Source organism: Topomyia yanbarensis, chromosome 2 (assembly GCF_030247195.1).
Source record: "Topomyia yanbarensis strain Yona2022 chromosome 2, ASM3024719v1, whole genome shotgun sequence".
Taxonomy (NCBI): domain Eukaryota; kingdom Metazoa; phylum Arthropoda; class Insecta; order Diptera; family Culicidae; genus Topomyia; species Topomyia yanbarensis.
Genome location: NC_080671.1, coordinates 2898532 through 2920329, shown reverse-complemented (window position 1 = coordinate 2920329; position 21798 = coordinate 2898532). Strand labels below are relative to the sequence as shown.

Below are 21798 nucleotides of genomic sequence, written 5' to 3'. Positions count from 1 at the left end.
TAATTTTAAGATTTTAAAAAATTAGAACCACCCAGATTAAAACGCTAGGTTCTATTATTCAAAAGATATAAGAACTTATGATATCAAAAATAGTATTTTTGTAATCAACTTTATGAATTTTTAGAAAATAACGTATTCGTAATTTTTTGCTCAATTATAACTCTAGTAATGATCTTAGTTATACTTGAAAAAGAATTATTATTTGTTTGCCCCAATGAGTGATATTGTTGGCGAAAAAGTGCTCATAACTCATCAGCAAAAATAATTAGATATAATAGTTGCCATGAAACAGATATAAATAGTTGCCATGAAACAAGTTATTTTCCTTAAAACAATCTTAAAGTTGTCTGTAGACTACTTCACTTTTAAATCAATACCGCGAGAGTTATTTGACTAAAACAGTTTTTCTGATAAACACTAAGAAAAACCCTAACCTTCAATTTTAAAATAAAAGTGTAAGTTGTAAAATGAAAAGTATGATAGGTAGAGCTCACATGTCTTCGGAAAACTTTTCCAAGATTTGTCGTTCTACAACTTCGCTGAAGGTTATTTGCCCCTAGCTGGAATAATTAAAAAGTTATTTTTTTGATCTTGGTACAATTACCCTATCTGTTTTTTTAACAAAAAAAGAGGCCCGCAAACTACGAAAACTTCTCCAAAGACTTATTAAGGCTAAGTTGTTTAGTTTTAGAAAAATCTCAAAATTCCTGCTAAATTTACATTCTGGACCACTGTGGAATGGTAATCCTTATTTCTATGACCTCACATGGACTACAATTCCAAAGTATTGATTTGAGTTGTTCAGTTTGGAAGTTTTGTGTGGTATCAGATACGACGAAAAATTGACCATCGGGTCTTCAAATGGGCGTAGTATCCTTTGTCTACTACCAAAATATCAGTCCTGTGCTCGTATAACCAATATCATTTGAATTGGGCTCGCAGCACATGGCACGTCTTGAGGCGACCAACGAGCACCGACGACAACAACATACACTATATTCCTCCGGCGATAGCGAGCAACATGCGCGACGAACCGCATAAAATACCCACGATCCACCTATGCTAGAAGATCTGCAAAAGCAAAATTCAAATATCTGGTGATGTGGTGATCTGGTGGGCAGGTAGCGCAATTGGCATGCACGCTTTGCTTATTTGCAAAAAAGGGGGATGCTGAATATAATAAAAGCACAGCACGAATTGGATTGTAACCTACTTAGGTATTTATCCCAGGCTGGTAATATTCTAGTACAATATAGTACTTAAGCCCTGTAGTCCGCGTAAGAAAACAGAATATATTTCGAGCAGCCTATTTCTAAGTTATAAGTAAGGCCAGATTTGATGAAAAAGTCACTGTTGAAGCAAGAAGAAAAATTAGGGAAACTTAATTTTGACAACCACCCTACAACTCCGACAAAGCGGAGAATGGTTTATTCCCGTTCTAGCGCGTAGCGTTCTTCGATCTATCTCATCCATCTGATGCAGGTAGACACGAAGCAATAGGCCTTTTTGGCACGATCGTTCGCCGGTCGCTGGTCAGCTGATCAAATGTAGGTCAGAGAAATATAGCTTAGTATCAAATATACAGTCCACGCAATTACACGTTTTACGCGTTTCTGTTCTCGCGCAGTGAATTTTACAGTTTTTAGTTTTCACTTCAAGTATCCGAAGAACCAACAGTGCGCGCGAACATTTGGTCCTTCGAGCCGGATCACGGTGACGGTTTTCGGATACTTGGCGGGACGTTGTCCCTTTGAAAAGTGACACTAAATGCCGGGCAAGTGCTGAACAATTAAAAGCCCGTGAACAATAGTGAAGTGCTCCATTTTCGACGCCGGACAACGCAGTGGACGCCATCGTGAAGCAGTTTCGCGGCGCCATCGCTACTGGAGTGCGACGAAGACAATTGGACGGCGACGATTGCAGCAGGAAGACCCACGATCCGGACGGGATCTGGTCTAAAAATACCAGGGAAGTACAGTGTATGGTGGCTTGTTGCATGTGGCCACCGAAAGTTGTGACGGTTGCAAATAAAGTTATGAAATGCATGCGAGTTTTTCTTGGCGAGTGCATGAGTCGTGTCCACCATTAAATTTGGTCTCGGTATTTCGCTGGTTATCTTTGGCTGTCGTTTGCTCCTCTGTGCGATTATCCTTCGCTGCTGTCAATTGGGTTGATAAGTCTGTATTCTGTCTCGCGAGGTCGCGGTCGTGGAACGTCGAGTCGATCGGTGAATTTTCGGAAACGGGAGTGCTAGTGAAGGTGATTAGTGCGTGATAGTTCCTGATTTCTACAGTGCAGTGAGTGAGAGGTGTAAAATTTGAAAATGGTTGGTGAAGTGAAGGCACTGTTGAAGCGTGAACGACAGTTGCAGAACAGTTTAACGTTCATTGACAAGTTTATTCAGAACTATGACGATGAACGGGATGCGCGACAATTAAGTGTGCGATTGAACGTGCTAGAGCAAGTGGGTGCAGAATATTATACGGTGCGTGCCAAACTGGAGCTTCTACAGGAAGAAGAAGAGGAGAAGAAGCAGGCTGGTGCTGAACCTGCAGTGAAAGAGGAAGCATTGCACCACCTCGAAGAGACAAACTACCAGGCAATGCACGACTTCGACGATCGTTTTTGTACCCTGAAGGCTGAGCTACTAGAGCTGCAGTTGTGCAAGGACCCGTTGCATACCAGCCACAACGACTCCGGTTCATCGGCGCATCGGACGTCTACGACTATCTCCCGAGTAAAACTTCCAGAGATACGACTTCCAAGTTTCGGTGGACGAATTCATGAGTGGGTAACATTCCGTGACACTTTTCGTAGTCTCATCGACCAAAGCGCGCAGCTGAACGAGATCGATAAATTCACATACCTGAGGGCGTCACTTTCTGGTGAAGCGCTCCAGGAAATTAACTCGGTCGAGATTTCTGCTGCAAACTATGATGTGGCTTGGAAGGCGTTGCAAGAACGGTACGAGAATAAAAAGCTGCTTGTGAAAGCGTACTTAGATGCTCTCTTTTTCATCGAGCCACTGAAGAAGGAGAGTTACGACGGGCTTAGTCAACTGATCGGCCAGTTTGAGAAAAACTTGCAGATGTTAGAGAAGATTGGTGAGTCTACAGAGAACTGGAGTACGATTCTTGCCTATATGGTATGCACGAGGTTGGATTCCTCGACACTTCGACAATGGGAATCTCATCATAATTCCAAGGATGTCCCAAATTATCGAGATTTGATGGGATTTCTGCGTAGTCAGTGCTCCGTTCTGCAATCCATTTCCATCCCATCCAAGATGAACAGCGATCCACGTTCCCAGAAGGTAGCAGTTTGTCATACGCTTGTGAAGACATCTGGGAAGTGTCCATTCTGTGGCGAGTCGTGGCATTCAGCGTTTCAGTGTGCGAAGTTTCAGAAGCAGTCTGTTCCAGATCGCATCAGCGCTGTTATGAGGAGTAAGCTTTGTCGCAACTGTCTGCGTCCAGGACACGTTGCAAGAACCTGCGAGAGAGGAGCCTGTCATCACTGTCATCAGCGTCACCACTCGATGCTGCATACTGAAACACCGCAGACAGGATCCTCCGTTTCACTTCCGCAGTCAAGACCTCAGACAGTACCCCAGCAGCCAAGACAGCCACAAACCAAGCAACACAGTCCGAACCAACAAATACACACTCATCCGACCAATGCACAGACGAACACCGCCAACTCGCATAACACAAACACATCACCGTCCAACACCAACACAGCCTCCACTAGCCAAACATGCATAGCACTCCCCAACGCACCTACACACAATATTGTTCTCTCGACGGCGCTTGTGACCGTTAAGGACCGTCACGGCAATTCGTTGCTTGCGCGAGCCTTGCTAGATTCTTGCTCGCAGCATTGCCTGATGACGGCTAGTTTTTCAAATAAGCTTAAGTTCCGTGAATCGCCAGCATTTTTGTGCATTCAGGGCATTGGTTCGTCGAGTGTAGCGTCAACAAGATCCGTTAGTGTAGCAGTTGCTGCACGGTCAAGTGAGATTTCGTCGTATGCCAAGGAGATGTGTTTCCATGTTTTGCCGAAGCTAACATTGGCGTTACCGACAGCAAGCTTCAATCCATCGCAGTTGTGTCTACCAGAAGCAGCAGCTCTTGCCGATCCCTGGTTTTATGAATCCGGTCCGATTGACATGATTATCGGGGTGGAGTATTACGTCGACCTGTTTGAAGAGGGTAGATACAAGGCAACTGAAGACGGGCCTACTCTGCAGAAAACTGTTTTTGGCTGGATAGTTTCCGGTCGCGTTCCCAGTTCATCATCTAGCGGTGCAATTTCGACGACCAACGTTTGTTCAACAGCCGAGATTCAAGATCAATTAGCCAAGTTGTGAGAGTTAGAAACTTGTCGAACAACCAGCACGAATTCCACGGAAGAGTCGGCGTGCGAGAAAATCTTCAGCGAGACTACATTCAGAGATGAAACGGGAAGATTCGTAGTCACACTTCCAAAAAAGCAATCGATCATCAAGCAGCTCGGTGATTCTAAAGGTACAGCTGTTAAGCGGTTTATGAGTTTAGAGCGACGTCTGGCAGCGAACCCGGAGTTGAAAGCGCAGTACAGTGAATTTATACACGAGTATCAAGCTCTTGGTCATATGAGCGAAGTCGTCGAAGATACTTCAGACACCGTTTACTACCTGCCACATCACGCTGTTTTGAAACCTGACAGCACGACTACGAAGCTGCGCGTAGTGTTTGACGCTTCATGTCGAACTAGCTCAGGGTACTCTCTGAACGATGCTCTAATGGTCGGTCCTGTCGTACAAGACGATTTGTTGGATGTTATACTCAGATTCCGTCTACATCGTTACGCACTAGTCGCGGACATCGCAAAAATGTACCGCATGGTGCAAGTTCAGCCTGCCGATCAGCCTCTGCAAAAGATTCTATGGCGAGATTCATCAGCAGAACCCATCAAAATCTTCCAATTGACTACGGTCACGTATGGCACGGCTTCCGCGCCGTATTTGGCGACAAAATGTTTGCAGACATTAGCAGAAGTGGCCAACAGACACACCCTATTGCTGCGAAGGTGGTCCGGCAGGATTTTTATGTAGACGATATGTTATCCGGATTAGACGAACCTGAGGAAGGTAGAATGTTTGTCAACGAGATGATCAGCCTAATGGAATCAGCGGGATTCTCGTTACGAAAGTGGAACTCCAACTGCAGGGAGATTCTGTTAGAGGTACCAGAACATCTGAGAGATGATCGCACTATTCTCCAGCTTGATTCCCCAACATCCACCGTTAAAACGCTAGGTTTACTGTGGGAACCCAGTACAGATCGATTCCAATTCAGCACCCCGCAGTGGAACTCATCGGCGGTCATCACCAAACGCACCGTTCTGTCGGATGTCTCTCGACTTTTCGATCCACTCGGACTGGTAGGGCCCGTGATCATACAGGCCAAGATGTTCATTCAAGAATTGTGGAAGCTTGACTGTGGTTGGGATGAACCACTTGCCGAAGGCATGCAGGATCGCTGGCATGAATATCGTCGAAACTTGACTGGCCTTGAGGGATTGTCTGTACCTCGCTGGGTTGAAATCAGATCCGATATCATCGACACACAGCTCCATGGGTTCTGTGATGCCTCTGAGAAGGCATATGGGGCCTGCATCTACGTGAGAAGTATCTCCAATAGCGGATCAGTTGCTGTACACCTACTGGCATCGAAGTCTCGTGTCGCCCCTCTCGAGAACCTGAAAAAGAAGAAGCAATGCCAAACGATTCCGCGCTTGGAGCTTTCTTCAGCTTTACTCCTTTCCCACCTCTACGAAAGAGTGGTCAGTAGCACACACATCACAGCCCCAGCTTTCTTTTGGACAGATTCGATGATTGTTAAGTGCTGGTTAGCATCATCACCGTCGCGATGGAAAGAATTCGTTGCGAACCGAGTTTCAGAAATCCAGCATATAACGAAAGGCAGCATCTGGAATCACGTATCAGGAGTTGAAAACCCAGCCGATATAGTTTCTCGCGGCATGACGCCTGCGCAGCTGCAGTACCAATCGCTATGGTTTGGTGGACCTCACTGGCTGCTTCCGGAGCAAGATAACTGGCCGGGAACACTGCAAGCTTGCGAAGACCGCATTGACAGATCAGTACTAGAGGAAAAAGGAGCCGTTGTTGCAGTTCTGAAATCTGTTTCTCCCGGTGAGCTGTTTAACCTGCGATCAACTTACACTGGATTGGTGCGACTCACAGCATACATTTGTCGGTTCCGTTTCAACGCTCAAGCTGCAAATCGGAATTGCCGAAACCTTGGAAGTTTAACCGTCAAGGAACTCGACGGCGCTGTACGGACACTTGTCTCTCTGTCTCAGCGAGAATGTTTCCCACAAGAGCTGGCGGATTTGACCAACAATCGTCCACTACGTAATTCATCGATCCTTTCGCTCAATCCTCAGCTAATTGAAGGCATACTCTGCGTTGGCGGCCGGCTACGGCACGCACATCTGTCTAACAGTCGTGTTACCGACAGAATAGTCGCCGCGCCTCATTGGGCAACATTGAGTAAAAAACCTACCATCATTTACTGACACAGTCTAGACGACATCCTGCTAAAGTGAGTACGAGAACAAATGTCAAATAACGACAGCTTGAATGGAAAATAATATCCGAAAAACAGTAGTGTGCTTTATATCACGATATATCTCTAAACTTAGGATTATGTTTAATATTAAAATATGTGCCTAAATCTACAAATTATGTTCGATACATTGCGTTGCGAACACAAGTTTTATTTAAAGGGTATAAAATGAATTTTGTATCCCTTTCCCAACAACTGTAACACGAATAAAGGAATGGATAACGGAATCAGAACACTGCCTTTGAATAATGATCGCAACAATATACAAAATTCATTTTTGGCTAGTAAGTAAAAAGCAAACACGCCGTTTCGCCAGAACATCTGCTGTGAATGAGCTTCATAATTCTCATTGTTTCGTCCGGGTCTACCAGCATGTCCCTGAACAAACGACATTAACATCAGAACATGTAGACAGTGACACTAAACTCATCGCAATGTCTGAGCCTGCTCTAAACCGATCGACGAATGCACCAGAACCATTGGACGTTACCGTATACCCACACACCTTTAGATGTCATCGGATGCAAGAAGGCGTAGATAGTCGCAGCCACACAAGCGTCGAACGGCCAAGAGTGGTAAACAATTTACGTTATTGGGCTCAATGCCAGGCTGTAGGAGGACGGTGTCATCTAAAGAGTTCTCGAATCTGTGCGAGTCGTCGGATACAAAGTGAAGTCGTAGATTGCCACCACCACAAAAGCGTCGAACGGCCAAGAGTGGTGGGAAAATTTTGTCTTTGGACTCAATACCAGCCCGCAGGAGCACTGTGTCCTCTAAAGAGTTTGCGAAGCTGTGCGAGTCTTCTGATGAAAGGTGAAGGCGTGGATTGTCGGCACCATAAACGCGTCGAATGGTCAAGAGTGATGCACAATTTTCGTCGTCGGGATCAATGCCAGCCCGCAGGAGTACGGTATCGTCTAGGGAGTTTGCGAAGATGTGTTAGTCATCTGATGAACGGAGAAGGCGTAGATTGTCGCCACCACACAAGAGTCGAACGGCCAAGATTGGTGGGCAATGTTCATCGTCGGGCTCTACGCCAAACCACAGATGTACGATGTCGTCTAGAGTATTTGCGAAGCTGTGTAAGTCATCGGATGAATGGAGAAGGCGCATATTGTCGTCACCACACGAGCGTCGAACGGCCAAGAGTAGTGAACAATTTTCGTCGTCGCGATCAACACCAAACCGCAGTTGTACGATGTCGTCTAGAGAATTTGCGAAGCTGTGTTTGTCATCGGATGAATGGTGAAGGTGTAGATTGTCGCCACCACACAAGTTTCGAACGGCCAAGTCTGGTGCGCGATTCTCGTCGTCAGGCTCAATGCGAAACCGCAGTTGAACGATGTCGTCTAGAGAGTTTGCGAAGCTGTGCGAATCATCGGAAGCAGGGTGAAGGCATAAATAGTTGCAACCATACATGCGTCGAACGGCCAAGAGTGGTAAACAATTTTCGTCGTCGGGTTCAATGCCAGGCCGCAGAAGTACGATGTTGTCAAAAAAGTTTGCGAAGCTGTGTGAGTCATCGGAAGAAAGGGGAAGGCGTGTATTGTCGCCATCATAAAAGCGTCGAATGGCCAAGAGGGATGAACAATTTTCGTCTTCGGACTCAACACCAGCCCGCAGGAGTACTATGTCCTCTAAAGAGTTTTCGAAGCTGTGCATGTCACCAGATGAAGAGTGAAGGCGTGGATTATCGCCACCACACAAGCGTCGAACGGCCAAGAGTGGTAAACAATTTTCGTCGTCAGGTTCAATGCCAGCCTGCAGGAGTACGATGTCGTCGAATGAGTTTGCGAAGCCGTGTTAGTCATCGGATGAATGGTGAAGGCGTAGATTGTCGCCACTACGCAAGCGTCGAACGGCCAGGAATGAACAATGTTTCTTGCCAGGCTCAATGCCAAACCACAGATGTACGATGTCTAAAGAGTTTTCGAAGCTGTGTGAATCATCAGATAGTGGGTGAAGGCATAGATAGTTACAACCACTCAAGCGTCGAATGGCCAAGAGTGTTGAACAATTTTCGTCGTCGGGTTCAATGCCAGCCCGCAGGAGTACGGTGTCGTCGAAAGAGTTTTAGAAGCTGTGTTTGTCATCGCCAGAAGGGTGAAGGCGTGGATTGTCGCCACCATACAAGCGCCGAACGGCCAAGAGTGGTAAACAATTTTCGTCGTCGGGTTCAATGCCAGCCCGCAGGAGTACGATGTCGTCGAAAGAGTTTTCGAAGCTGTGCGTGTCATCGGATACAAAGTGAAGTCGTAGATTGCCACCACCATACAAGCGTCGAATGGCCAAGAGTGGTGGGCAATTTTCGTCTTCGGACTCAATATCAGCCCGCAGGAGTACTGTGTCCTCTAAAGAGTTTTCGAAGCTTAGCATGTCGCCAGATGAAGAGTAAAGGCGTGGATTGTCGCCACCACACAAGCGTCGAACGGCCAAGAGTGGTAAACATTTTTCGTCGTGGGGATCAATACCAGTCCGCAGCAGTACAGTGCCGTCGAAAGAGTTTTCGAAGCTGTATTTGTCATCGGGTGAAGGGTGAAGGCGTAGATTGTCGCCACCATATAAGTGTCGAACGGCCATGTCTGGAGCGCAATTCTCGTCGTCGGGCTCAATGCCAAACCGCAGTTGTACGATGTCGTCTAGGGAGTTGGCGAAGCTGTGCGAGTCATCAGAAGAAGGGTGAAGGCGTAGATAGTTGCAACCACACAGGTGTCGAACGGCCAAGAGTGGTGAACAATTTTCGTCGTCGGGCTCAATGCCATACCATAGATGTACGATGCCGTCGAAAGAGTTTGCGAAGCCATTTAGGGATCCTAATTAGGGCCACTCTTCGGAGCTTGTCACTTTGTCAGTTTCACAAGGAAACTTCAAACCTTCAAGTGTCTAGTAAAACTTAATATAGCTATCCAGCATAGACTGGTCGAAGATAAAACAGGTCTGTGGATCAATAGTCGAGAGATTTCGAATATTCGGCGCGATCAACAAGTAAGCCAGCGCAAGCAGCAGGCGTACTGGGGGGGAGTGTTACCGACAGAATAGTCGCCGCGCCTCATTGGGCAACATTGAGTAAAAAACCTACCATCATTTACTGACACAGTCTAGACGACATCCTGCTAAAGTGAGTACGAGAACAAATGTCAAATAACGACAGCTTGAATGGAAAATAATATCCGAAAAACAGTAGTGTGCTTTATATCACGATATATCTCTAAACTTAGGATTATGTTTAATATTAAAATATGTGCCTAAATCTACAAATTATGTTCGATACATTGCGTTGCGAACACAAGTTTTATTTAAAGGGTATAAAATGAATTTTGTATCCCTTTCCCAACAACTGTAACACGAATAAAGGAATGGATAACGGAATCAGAACACTGCCTTTGAATAATGATCGCAACAAGTCGAAAGCATCCGTTCATTTTGGATCGTCGTCACCCTCTAGCAAGGATCGTAATGGAGTACTATCATCAGAAGCTGTTCCACTCGGGTCAACAGTTACTGATATCGGCAGTTCGAGAACGATTCTGGCCGACATTCGCCCGTGATTTAGCAAGAAGCGTAATCCATAAGTGCGTCGCATGCTTTCGAGTGAAACCAAGAGTCCAGGATCAACTGAAGGCGGATCTACCGCCAGAAAGAGTCACACCATGCTTACCGTTTCGTCGTGTTGGAGTTGACTACTGTGGACCGTTTTTAGTAGGCTACCCGTATCGCAAAAATCGCCCAGTGAAGTGCTTTGTAGCCATCTACGTTTGCCTGGTCACCAAAGCAGTGCACCTGGAATTAGCAGCAGATTTGACAACCCAGGCCTTCTTGGCCACACTGAAACGTTTTTCATCTCGGCGAGGCAAGCCGGAACTCATCATGTGCGACAATGCTCGAAATTTCGTCGGCGCAAAACGGGAGCTTGACGAGCTTCGTAAATTGTTCAACAATCAGCAGTTTCAAGAACAGGCGATAAGGGAAGCGTCAGAGGACAAAATAGACTTCAAATTCATACCAGCACGATCGCCGAACTTTGGCGGACTATGGGAGTCAGCAGTGAAGTCGTTCAAAACCCTATTCAAACGCACTATCGGAACACGAAGTTTGATTCACGACGAAATGCTTACAGTACTAGTACAAATCGAAGCGATTTTAAACTCTCGTCCGCTTACACCTGTTAGCAACGATCCAGCAGATTTCGAAGCGTTAACTCCAGGACACTTTCTGATTCATCGGCCACTAACGGCAATACCAGAACCAAACCTGGACAGTATTCCTGAAGGTCGACTAGCAGCATGGCAACGAAATCAGCAGTTTCTTCAGCAATTGTGGAAAAGATGGTCGGAACAATATCTGTCTGATCTGCAAAACAGAACCAGATGGATGCGACGGAAGGAAAATTTAGCGATTGGGACCATGGTTGTCCTGAAAGACGAAAATCAGCCCCCACTGAAATGGCAGTTGGGGCGCATAACGGAAATTCATCCTGGACCGGATGGAAACATTCGTGTCGCAACAGTACAAACGAAGGATGGTAGCTACCGAAGAGGGATTTCCAAAATCTGCGTGCTACCCATCCGTGACAACTTTAACTCAACGCCCGAAGAGACCTAGATGTCTCCAGTTGCGGAGATCCAGAGGATCTCCGCAACCACCAGTTAAGTTATGTATGTTTTTTATTTTCAAAAAGCTTATCAGAATTTTCTTCCTCAGTCGCAACGTCGAGTTTCGGTCATCTCCCGGAATGCTAGACGACCCGCACTCAAGCTAAATGAGTATCCTTGTTTGATTCCCCACATTCGGAGGTAATCTGTTTTGTTTCGGTGATGGTCCATGTTTTTGATGTTGCATGCTTGCATTATGTTCGAGTTTGTACTGTCCTCCGTGAAGAATCTGTTCTAAAACCACACATCACGCTTGGTTTATTCGAGGTACAACTACGTCTAGCCTGCAACGGAGGAAGAAGTGGTCAATTCATCCTCTTGATGTCCACGCCGGTGTCGTTGGCGAGCATGACCAGCTCGACTTGACGATTAAAGCAGCGTAGAGATCCATCGCAGTCACAGCACATTCGTAGCATACCGAAAATCACCAGCGTAACGTCGAAACTCACCGCACCCGAGCAACATCTATCAGCATACCATCATCGATGACGTCACCATCACTAAAACTATCCGATCACAGTAGCAGCAAACCAATGAATATTCGTTGGTACTTACACCGAAGTCCTGAGAGACGCACCCAGTCCGGCGGAATGTCCGTTGGAACCAACCAAGAAGTCACGAATCAACGGCAACCAATCGTGATCGAGTCCACAGCGAGAAGGAAGAATGTCCTGCAAAATTTCCAGTTCAGTCAGCACTCCAGCTAATAAACAAACAGCAGAAAAACCAGCAAAATCACCACTTACCAGCAGCGCAGAAATGCATTCCACCGTACCAGCAAAGGGCACCGACTGCCCACGAATAACAGCAACAGCGAGATGGTTTCGGTAAACTATCTTCACACAGCAACAGCACCGACACAATATCAGCAAAACAACAAATACGTTGCATCTCGAATGCACTTTCGATCGACCCAACAGCAGAAGAATTATCACCAGTAGAATTGGGTCAAGGTCAACCGATCAACTGTCGCACTGGCGGCACCGAGTATTGGCAAAACACAAGCCGAAAATATTGCTTAGTTTTTGTGATGAATTATATAATTATATACTATGATTTGAAATGTAGATTTGAACAGTAGTTAGAGTAGGAGAGATATATATTGAAACTCGCAGAGATTTCAAGGCGGCCGGCGTATGTTGAAGCAAGAAGAAAAATTAGGGAAACTTAATTTTGACAACCACCCTACAACTCCGACAAAGCGGAGAATGGTTTATTCCCGTTCTAGCGCGTAGCGTTCTTCGATCTATCTCATCCATCTGATGCAGGTAGACACGAAGCAACCCGATCAGAATGAAATAACAAGATTATAACAGAACACAATTTTTGTAACATATTGTGTTATAAATTAGGTCTCGTTAGTAGTTAAAATAACAGAAATTTATAACAAGTAACAATGCGAGATATAGTTTTGAAATATTTCTGTTATGTGTTTCTGATCGGGAATAGGCCTTTTTGGCACGATCGTTCGCCGGTCGCTGGTCAGCTGATCAAATGTAGGTCAGAGAAATATAGCTTAGTATCAAATATACAGTCCACGCAATTACACGTTTTACGCGTTTCTGTTCGCGCAGTGAATTTTACAGTTTTTAGTTTTCACTCCAAGTATCCGAAGAACCAACAGTGCGCGCGAACAGTCACTAATTGGCATTCGAATGACCCCAGTAGTTCTCACCTATCACCAAATTATCAGCCCTGTAATCGTGCAACCAATGCCAGTCTAACTGGATTCACAGCGCATTGTGTACGCTTCTTCTGCGAGAGGTAATAAACGAGCACTGACGCGCGGCACTATACACGACATCTCTGAGACAAGAGCGCTCTTAAAGTTAGTCAACAGTTAGTTAAAAAAATTAAAAATGCTATATAAATGAATGTAACAGGAGAAATACAAATGGGGTTACGAAGAAATTTAAGAATATAGGTTTTATCATAGCAGGATAGTATTAAGAAAACTTTGTAACATGTTATGTATAATAAAAGAATCTCTGCACAAGAAATAGGAGTAAAAATTCGAAAAAATTAGAAAACATTCAAAAGGTGTATTAAAATATATTCATACTCTATGCTGTTTGCACCACTAAGAGGCCTAAATTCTATTTTTACAACGAAACACGAAAGCCTTTGAAATACTATATAGCTTCGCAGAACATCAGATTGCACTATCTCTTGCCATTGTATGGATAGGAGTATTACCTTGAATTAATTTTGATCACTGGCGCGACCGTGTGATAGAATTATGCATTTTTCAAATGAGAAAAGAAAATATTTTTTGCTACTCTACAACTTTGTAGAACATTCAAATGATCCATCTCTTACCGTTATACAGATAGGAGTATTCCCTTTAAATTGCTAGGCCCACTACCGCCACCTGGCGGAGAAATCCTGAAGCTTTCCAGTGAAACCAAAACGTCCTTTTATTCCTCTACAACTTTGTGGAACATCATAACTTTCTATCTCTTATCGTTTCAGAGAAATATGAGTTTTTCCTAACTTTGTCCCACCTTCACTCGTGGTTCACATATATGAGATAAGCGGAGTACGCCCTTTGCGAATGTTAAGCAGCAGTATCCAACTTTAAACGTTGGTTGGATTGTCTTGCAGTCTTCGACAAACTTGTTCAGCATATCTTCAAAAGCTTAACTCCTTCCTAGGTCAGTGATCGGAAGTTTACAGCGACCTCTAGCGGCGATTTTGTGAACTGCGAGTGTTTCCCCATACATTTTGGCCAAAAATCCCATACAGACTTTAAGGTCTTTGGGGGAGGGGTTAGGGTTAACCGATTTCGCTCAAATTTGGACAGTGCCATTTTTTCATGATTTGGAACGACGCTAGGGGGTGTAGGTTGCGAATTTTTTTTCTTCATATAAATCATTGTCACCCTAGTGTGCATGGATGATTGCAAAGGATTCGAGCGTTTGTATGTCAACGTGTTTGATTGCGTGAGCGTGAGTGTAGCGGTGTAACGATTTCTTATTTGCGTGGGTTCTTGAATGTTCGTGCGGATCGCGAGTTTGATGATTAATTTTGAGTGTACAGTTAAGATGCTAGAAGAGAATGAGTCCCCGCATATTACTCCAGATTACTAGGTTTCCGGAGGTGACCGATTCAAGGAAACGCGCTTTTCTATAATAGCGCACAATCACCGATGTGTTCTATGCGCGCGGATGATCGCAATTACATGTCCGTATGCGTGGTCAATTTCGTATTATCGTGCACGACTCGAGCGTTTGTATGTTAACGTGTCGCATGAGTGTTTTTTATGCCGCGTATGCTAGCCTGTGTATAACTTCACGTGTTTCAATTTATTTACGTTAACGTGTAGCCGTTTGTATATTCGCGTTTTTAGTGTTCGCGCGGGCCGTCATTCAGTTGTTTAAATTTGAATGCACAGTTCAGATGAATGGAGTAGGTGAGCTCCCCCATAAAACTGGAGTCTCCAACTGTGCCGCCCTGAGACTTGCTTCCTTGTACTTCATATTTTTGAATATGAGCTCCCTGTCGTTTGCATGTTAGCATTTGAGACCCCTTATATAAATTCGTAAGCGCAAACACGTTGATTTACTCGCCCGGACATATGGAAAAAGATTGTGTTGCTGAAAGTAGGTGTCAACAATGCCGTGATTGTCACTATACCCAACTGTTTCCAGAGAACAAAGCAGTCAAGCAGTTTCGATTACATCACTGAAAACCAATGCGCAGTTTCACCATTACCAGCTGCATACACGAGAGAGAAGGGTTGCAATTTGCGTGTTGCAAGTACTAGCAGGACTCTACTAGAAATCAGCATCCAGCTCGAGCGCTACTGGATTCGGGACGCGAATTTTGATTTGTCAGCGAGAGAATCAGTCAGCGGATGGCAGTTTGTCTCAGATTGAACTTCCAATTTCTGCCATCGGACAACGCAAGTACGTTTCAAATTCCACTCGACATTGAAGGCTAGTATCACGGAATATACGGATGACCTGTTTTGTCCTCCTAAGGGTGACTACAGTTTTACATTTTTTACAGGCAAAGATTTTTATATGGATCTTAGACGCCAAGACTGTTGAGAAAGAGATTGAACTGCGTATTCAGCTGGTTTACAGCTTCGTAAATAGGCCTGTAACTCATTCGCTACCCTAGTAGATGTTCCGGAAGAAAATTGGACGCTGCAGCAGACATCAAAACATCGAGTTCAGCATTGGGATTGCACTAGAAACTGAGTACAGCTCATCTAAGGTATATGACCGAAACACCTTGCTTTGAGCCTTCCAAGATTGTAACCAAACGCACTGAACTGAACTCTCCTGCATAGGAAAATTATTCGAACCATTTGGGTTAGTGAGCACGGTTGTCGTTTTTGCTAAAATATTTTTGCAGGCTTTACATGTCTCGTTGAAACTAAACCTGATCTGAAAACCCTGACCGCTGCTTTAAACGAGCCATCCGATGTTTCGAGCAGAAGATATCCTGCAGAATCGTAGAGCCTAGTGCTTCGAAGAACAATCAGCTTCTTAAAAATACGAAGATTTTCGTCTCATCCATTTCAACCTGGATCATTTCGCATCGAACAATCGGTTTAGTTCATGGACTAGATTACGCATGTAATCCCTTTCCTCCACAGCTTAACTCGAAAGAGCAAGGGTCAAAATGTGGAACTCGGCATTCTTACATAGCTTGAACTACATCGGACTTAATAAGCGCTGTGAGGCTTAAATAGGGGGCTTTCCCGGACGAAATTGTTGTTCTGACCAAATCCTAATGTCTCCCAAAATACTGTCACCGTCTGGTCGACAAATCCTGCTTCATCTTTAAGACACAAGATTTTGCGGATACGCGGATGAATCGGTGCTGCACCATATGCACCAGACGAATCATATTTCTCATTGCAGACTGATATCATCGCGGTTTCCAGTATGCCAACCGGGAAACCACTGTCAATAACATTGCCAACGCTGCGACTTGTGAAGAAGGTCGCCAAAATTGCATCTGCAAAACTTATGCATTTCATCAATTGAGAACCTCTCAAATTGACAACATTTGGGACTGGGAAATTTAATATCATTCTGTAGTATTACATTGAAAATCGTTTTAAGTTTGCACTTGATTAGGAAAACAAAACGAAAAAATATTCAACTACCATATTTCAAACCCACCCCACCTTACGGTTAGTATTCTTCATCTTCTTCCCTCGAACGTTCCATATCTATTATCAATTTTAAAAAGCCTAATAAGCAAACATAAATGTGACCACCACCGCTCCCATGTTGCAGCACATGCAAGCTATGCATTTTCGGGCAAATCTCCCAGCGTCCACTGACTGATTGCTGCTGAAGTAAATTATTGTTTGTTTTCTTCCCAGCTTCTCACCCTATATTATACTCGTTGATATGATGGGTGTCGTCACTTCACAGAATGCAAAAAATATGGAATATGCTCCGGCGCAGCACCGTACCTATCCGGACGCTTCGGCGAGGACTCGTTCAACTGAGGACAGCTACTTACCGCAGAGAATAATTGTTGAGTGTCCCCGCGATCTCAAGCAAAAGATGGGATGAAAGACGGCAACCGACGACAAAATCTGTTAATTTTGATCACTCCCTGTTACGCCATCGGAAATGCCTCGAAAGCGACCGGTGCGACACTTGCCGTTGCTGGTGGATCTGCTTGCGTGGGGAACGCAACTCATGCAACGGGATTCCAGTACCGGACGCTGGTGGGACCAGTTCACGTCTTCACTTGATCACAAAAACCGTTCTCGAAGGCCAAAATATTAATAAATTTTAAGCGGTCCAGCGACACTACACAGTAATAAGATGAAAGCACTGCACTTTGCGTTTTTTTTGCTTTTTAAGTTTGACAGTTTGAGCTGCTGTCATCCCATCAGCAAAACTGCGGTGAGCGCGAGAGAAAAAGCTTTTGCCGAGCCGAGGGAGTGGTTAGTTGAAAGTTCGATTGAAAGTAGAGCAAAAGCTGTAAACAGTAGCGCATTAAGGGGTTCCACCGATTTTCAGACCTCAAATATTTTGTACACTTATGGAGTTTTTTTTGAAAAACACCGGGGCAGTGGATTACAGAAGAGTTGCATTTTGTATCAGAAGAGGAGGCCACTAGACGTGTTTCATTCCCATTTCTGCTAGAAAGTGCAAAACCAGTGCAATCCACTACCCCGGAGTTTTTTAATGAAAAACGACATTAGTTTAAAATGCTGAGTGCCGTAAACAACCAAAGCAAGGGTTTTAAACACCAAAGCGTTCAGTAGAAAATTCAATAAAACAATTCTGTTACCAAACTCTCCGAAATATTGGTTATTCAGCAAAATTTTCAGATCGTTAGCGGCATATTTAAGTAAAGGATTGGTAACTTGTTCAATAATAATTATTGAACAAGTTACCAATTATTTAACAATTACGGGGCGGTGGATTGCACTGATGTTGCATTTTCTAGCAGAAGAGCTGGCCACTAGACGTGTTTCATTCCCCCTTCTGCTAGAAAGTGCAAAACCAGTGCAATCCACTGCTCCGGTATTTTTCAATGAAAAACGACATAAATGTTAGCGCACCAAATAAACAAACAATTTAATAGTTGAATTTGACAAATTGCCTGTGAAAATAACCCTTTATCAGTTTTTTACTGAAAATTAAAAGACGAACGGTGTGATTTCTTATTTCAATTACCCTAGAATGTTGCACTTGCGTTTTCCACCCTAGTACGTTGCACTGGGGTATAAATGTACCCCACGCGTTTGATCGCAATTTTCGCAGGTAAAAATGTAACCAAAAGCAATGTGTAATACGTCCTTTTCTTCGTTTTTTAATGACGAAAACAGCTGCGTGAGTGAAAGTAAGGAATTTATTGATTCAATGATACATAAACTGGCTTGAACAAAATAAAAAGGGAAAAAATCACGGTTTTGACTTTTTTCACAAAAATTACTATAACGTTGCGAATTTTCAACCGATTTGAGAAAATCAAATGATTCAAAAACTTGAAAGAATGGTCCTGAAACAGCATAAAATGAAACACAGATATTTTTGAAAAAGTGCAATTATTTTGAAGAGTGAAAGTTTAAAAATCGTATTTTGGAAAATACCACGAAATGGGGTGGAAATTGAAATGAAAAAATATTTCTGACCAGTAATACATTGGTAACACGCAACGTTACTGTTACAGCAGTTATTGTGCGCATATTATACTTGCGAGCCATTGCTTTGAAAATCTATAAAAAAAATAAACAATAAAGCAATAAAGCAATAAAAATCAGTAAAAATGAGAGCTATTTTTTGTTTCGCTTCAAAATTAAATTAATTAAATAAATTATTAAAAACGATTATATATTACTAATTGTTACTTACGTAGTAAAACAACCAGTATTTAAACTGGTATTGTCACGAATCACATTGCCACTGACAGCACGAAACCTGACGAAACACTAACGGCAACCGTACCTCAGTACAAATGTACCAAAAAATAAAATTTCAATGTTTTGAAAAATCTACAGCGCTGTAAGAGCACTGTACCGGACAAATAGAAGTGCTTCTAAATTGGTTCGTCATTATTTTTAAAAACGAGCTACAGAAAAAAACAAGTAACAATGTGAATCCTCGTGAAATTTATTTGGTTTTATATGGACTTTATAAACGTATGCGTTAGAAATAATTATTTTATTGCGGTCGGAATTTAATTTACTCCATACATATATGATTCTTTAGTTAAACTTGAGCTTGTATGTAGTGAGTTTAAAATGAGCTGCAGTTTTCTTCAAGATTATAACACTAGCATGAGCACTAATCATATATTTTACCTGCGACTACAGATACGGCACACCCAAGAAATAATCATCTAGCTGTATTTTTAGAAATAGGCCAGTTTAACATGTGTACAGCAAGTAAAGCAAATGAAGAGTCAAATCAGATAACAAGTTCTTTTTGGACCCACTGTAAGTTAAACTAGGGGCAGATCACTTGTGATGCATTTTTAAAAATTAGCGAAATTAAATGCATTTATTTCCATCAAAACAGAAATTCATAATGCATTTTGCGTTGCGTGCAATGTCTTTTGAGTTGCGTGTAAGACGTCAAAACCCTACGAAAAAACTAGCCCTACATTCCACAAAATGTCTAATAAAGTGGATCAGCGTAGGACGCTTTTTGAACAAACTTTTCTGCGAGGGAGTGCAAAGTTGATGCAAAAATGGAAATTAAATGCATTTTTTCTAATTTGATGCAAATTTTTTATACATTCCTAGAGTGATCTGCCCCTAGAAGTTAAACCATAAATAAAAATAGGTTCAATCCACGACCAAGCAAGATTCTTAGTTTCAATGGGATTGTCGCACTAAACCTGCAATTATCACGTATGATAATAATCTTGCAATGGATCACTTTACTTGTTGGCGTCGGCTAATTCGCAATCAAAATAAGTAAAATTAACATTGAGTTATTCAGTCGAACAAAAAATAGGCCGGTCCTAATGTGGATGTACAAATCCCGTCTTATATCTGTTATACGATTAAGCTGATACTACTGATCATTATAAAACTTTGTTTATACCAGCCGATACATTGATACGTTAAATGTTTTCCTTGTTTGCCCCTAAGCTCGAATACTTCAAGTTTCCCAGGGTAGTGTAACAACACTCGTAAGCTTTACTAAGCAACTTGTATCAAATCCTCAGCAGAAAATCATATAAGCTTGAAATAATCCACCACCATCCACACAACACAACGCAACAACCAGTGCAAACCAAATAATCGCTCTGCCGCTTGCCAGACGAAAACAAACCAAAGATCACACGCCAGTGAATACACCGCAGCGACACTGGGCGCGCGTTGGTGAAATTATCTGAGCGCGCCACAAAGAATTTCAAGAGCTCTTCTCCACACTCTAGATCGTTTCAGTGTTGGGTGTATGAAAGTTTACCTCTGACATCAACATGCGCTCACACATAAATACGGTGGTGTATATCTCGCTTTTTTTTTTTTGAAAACGGCCAGTAAGCATACTGTCAAAATTCACTTTAAGAGAAAATTCTGGGCAAACCATTAATCGCTGATTAAAAATCACAACAGCAGACGAAAGAGAAAACTTTTATTTTTCATAAATTGTTAACATCCATTCTTTGTCCGGAATTTTCTCTCAAAGTGAATTTTGACAGCATGCTTATTGGCCGTTTACAAAAAACATGCGAAATATGAACGAAAGAGAAGCGCTCGTGTTTTGCTTGGCAGAGTGTGGGGAGCAATTTCAATTTCTCTTTACTGCACAGAGAATAGGGACATCACTGCCGGTGGCAGTGTGCAACGTTTTGACTGGCTTGTTTTTCTACACTGAGATTAAAGGTCAGACAAAACGAATACCTGGCGAGAACAATCGTGGACGGTTTCCCACTCCGTTGTGGGCAGAGAGTGCTCAGAATTGTACGCGAAAAGATCCTATGAGGACTTTTTGAACTTCAGATCACCCAAATTTTTCCGAATAGCTCGCGTAGCTTAGAAACGCAAATAAAAAACATGATGCAAACTGAAAAACACGGTTATTGGCACCGGTTCGTCAATGGATTAACGAGAGAAACAATATTTCGTCTAGCAGCTGGGCCCCATACACGGAACAAAGAATTCTTTATCGGCGACAACAGCATTCCACGCAAATTCACATTCAAATGATAGACGTTTCGCAATGAAATTATAATAATGTATATAAACGTAATAATTGTTCTTCAAACACAAATTTATGTGACAGAAAATATACTCGCGCTAAGCATTTTCTCCACAAAACTTATGGTTTTATATTTACCTACCACCATGTCTACATCGTTACAGTTCCAAGTAGGTGTTTCAATCGATGGAACTTGGAAAGTACTCCTAATTTTCTTGGAGAGAATATGGGCGATCCTAGATTCTTTATATTGAAGTCGTTCCGGATTTCCTGATACAAATGTTAGTTTGAGTTCATTCGGGTAATAAGAAAAGTGACACTTAGGCTGTGAACCATTTGGTGAAATTTTTAACTTATAGTTAAAATCTGACACTTCGAAAGTTATTTGCAAAATAACCCTACTCTGGAGCATGGTTAAAATTGACAGAGCGATAGTTAAATTTGACAGCCCGATGGTTAAAATTTTGCCCATGATGGAGACATTTTCAGTACCTAATCGAAGTTATCAATGTTTTTCAATACAAAATTAAGGGATAAGAATGGAAACGATAACGTGTTGTGTTAATATTTGTTTGGGTTATTTCATGATGTGGATGTTTACTTTTCGAGGCTATGACTGTCATACTTAATGTAATAAGAAAAAAACTAATTTGAAAATATCGACAAATGTTCACACCTCTACCAACTTGTGGTCATCGCAGCTGTCAATTCTAAATAATTATCCATATGTCAACTTTTGAAATGGTTCGCTCTCTCGGTTAAATTTATCCATTCAAGAGAAAATAATTTTCGAACTGTCAAATTTTAACTAAAGGTTAAAAAAATCGCCAAATAGTTCACAGCCTTAGATTAGAATGATAATGAGAAGGCGGACAC

At 42.9% G+C, this 21798-nt stretch overlaps 5 protein-coding genes across 6 annotated transcripts in view; 4 read left to right on the top strand and 1 right to left on the bottom strand.

Moving 5' to 3' along the window:
• The window catches only part of LOC131678922 (adapter molecule Crk), a 51299-nt gene extending 34153 nt beyond the window's left edge, over nt 1–17146 (bottom strand). Inside the window, exon 1 of one of the 2 annotated variants that reach the window (XM_058959369.1) lies at nt 16772–17146. The gene's annotated coding sequence lies outside the window, so the exon portion shown is untranslated. The remainder of the gene's footprint in view (nt 1–16771) is intronic. The other variant, XM_058959367.1, reaches the window with a different exon arrangement.
• LOC131678233 (uncharacterized) lies at nt 2324–4369 on the top strand. The gene has a single exon (XM_058958225.1). The coding sequence runs from the start codon at nt 2324–2326 to the stop codon at nt 4367–4369; it is 2046 nt and encodes a 681-aa protein (XP_058814208.1).
• Nucleotides 4547–5095, top strand: LOC131678231 (uncharacterized). The gene has a single exon (XM_058958223.1). The coding sequence runs from the start codon at nt 4547–4549 to the stop codon at nt 5093–5095; it is 549 nt and encodes a 182-aa protein (XP_058814206.1).
• LOC131678230 (uncharacterized) lies at nt 5101–6582 on the top strand. The gene has a single exon (XM_058958222.1). It carries the CDS (start codon nt 5101–5103, stop codon nt 6580–6582), a length of 1482 nt encoding a protein of 493 aa, XP_058814205.1.
• On the top strand, nt 10089–11234 carry LOC131686268 (uncharacterized). Its single transcript, XM_058970535.1, has one exon. The coding sequence runs from the start codon at nt 10089–10091 to the stop codon at nt 11232–11234; it is 1146 nt and encodes a 381-aa protein (XP_058826518.1).
• Nucleotides 17147–21798: the final 4652 nt, after the last annotated feature.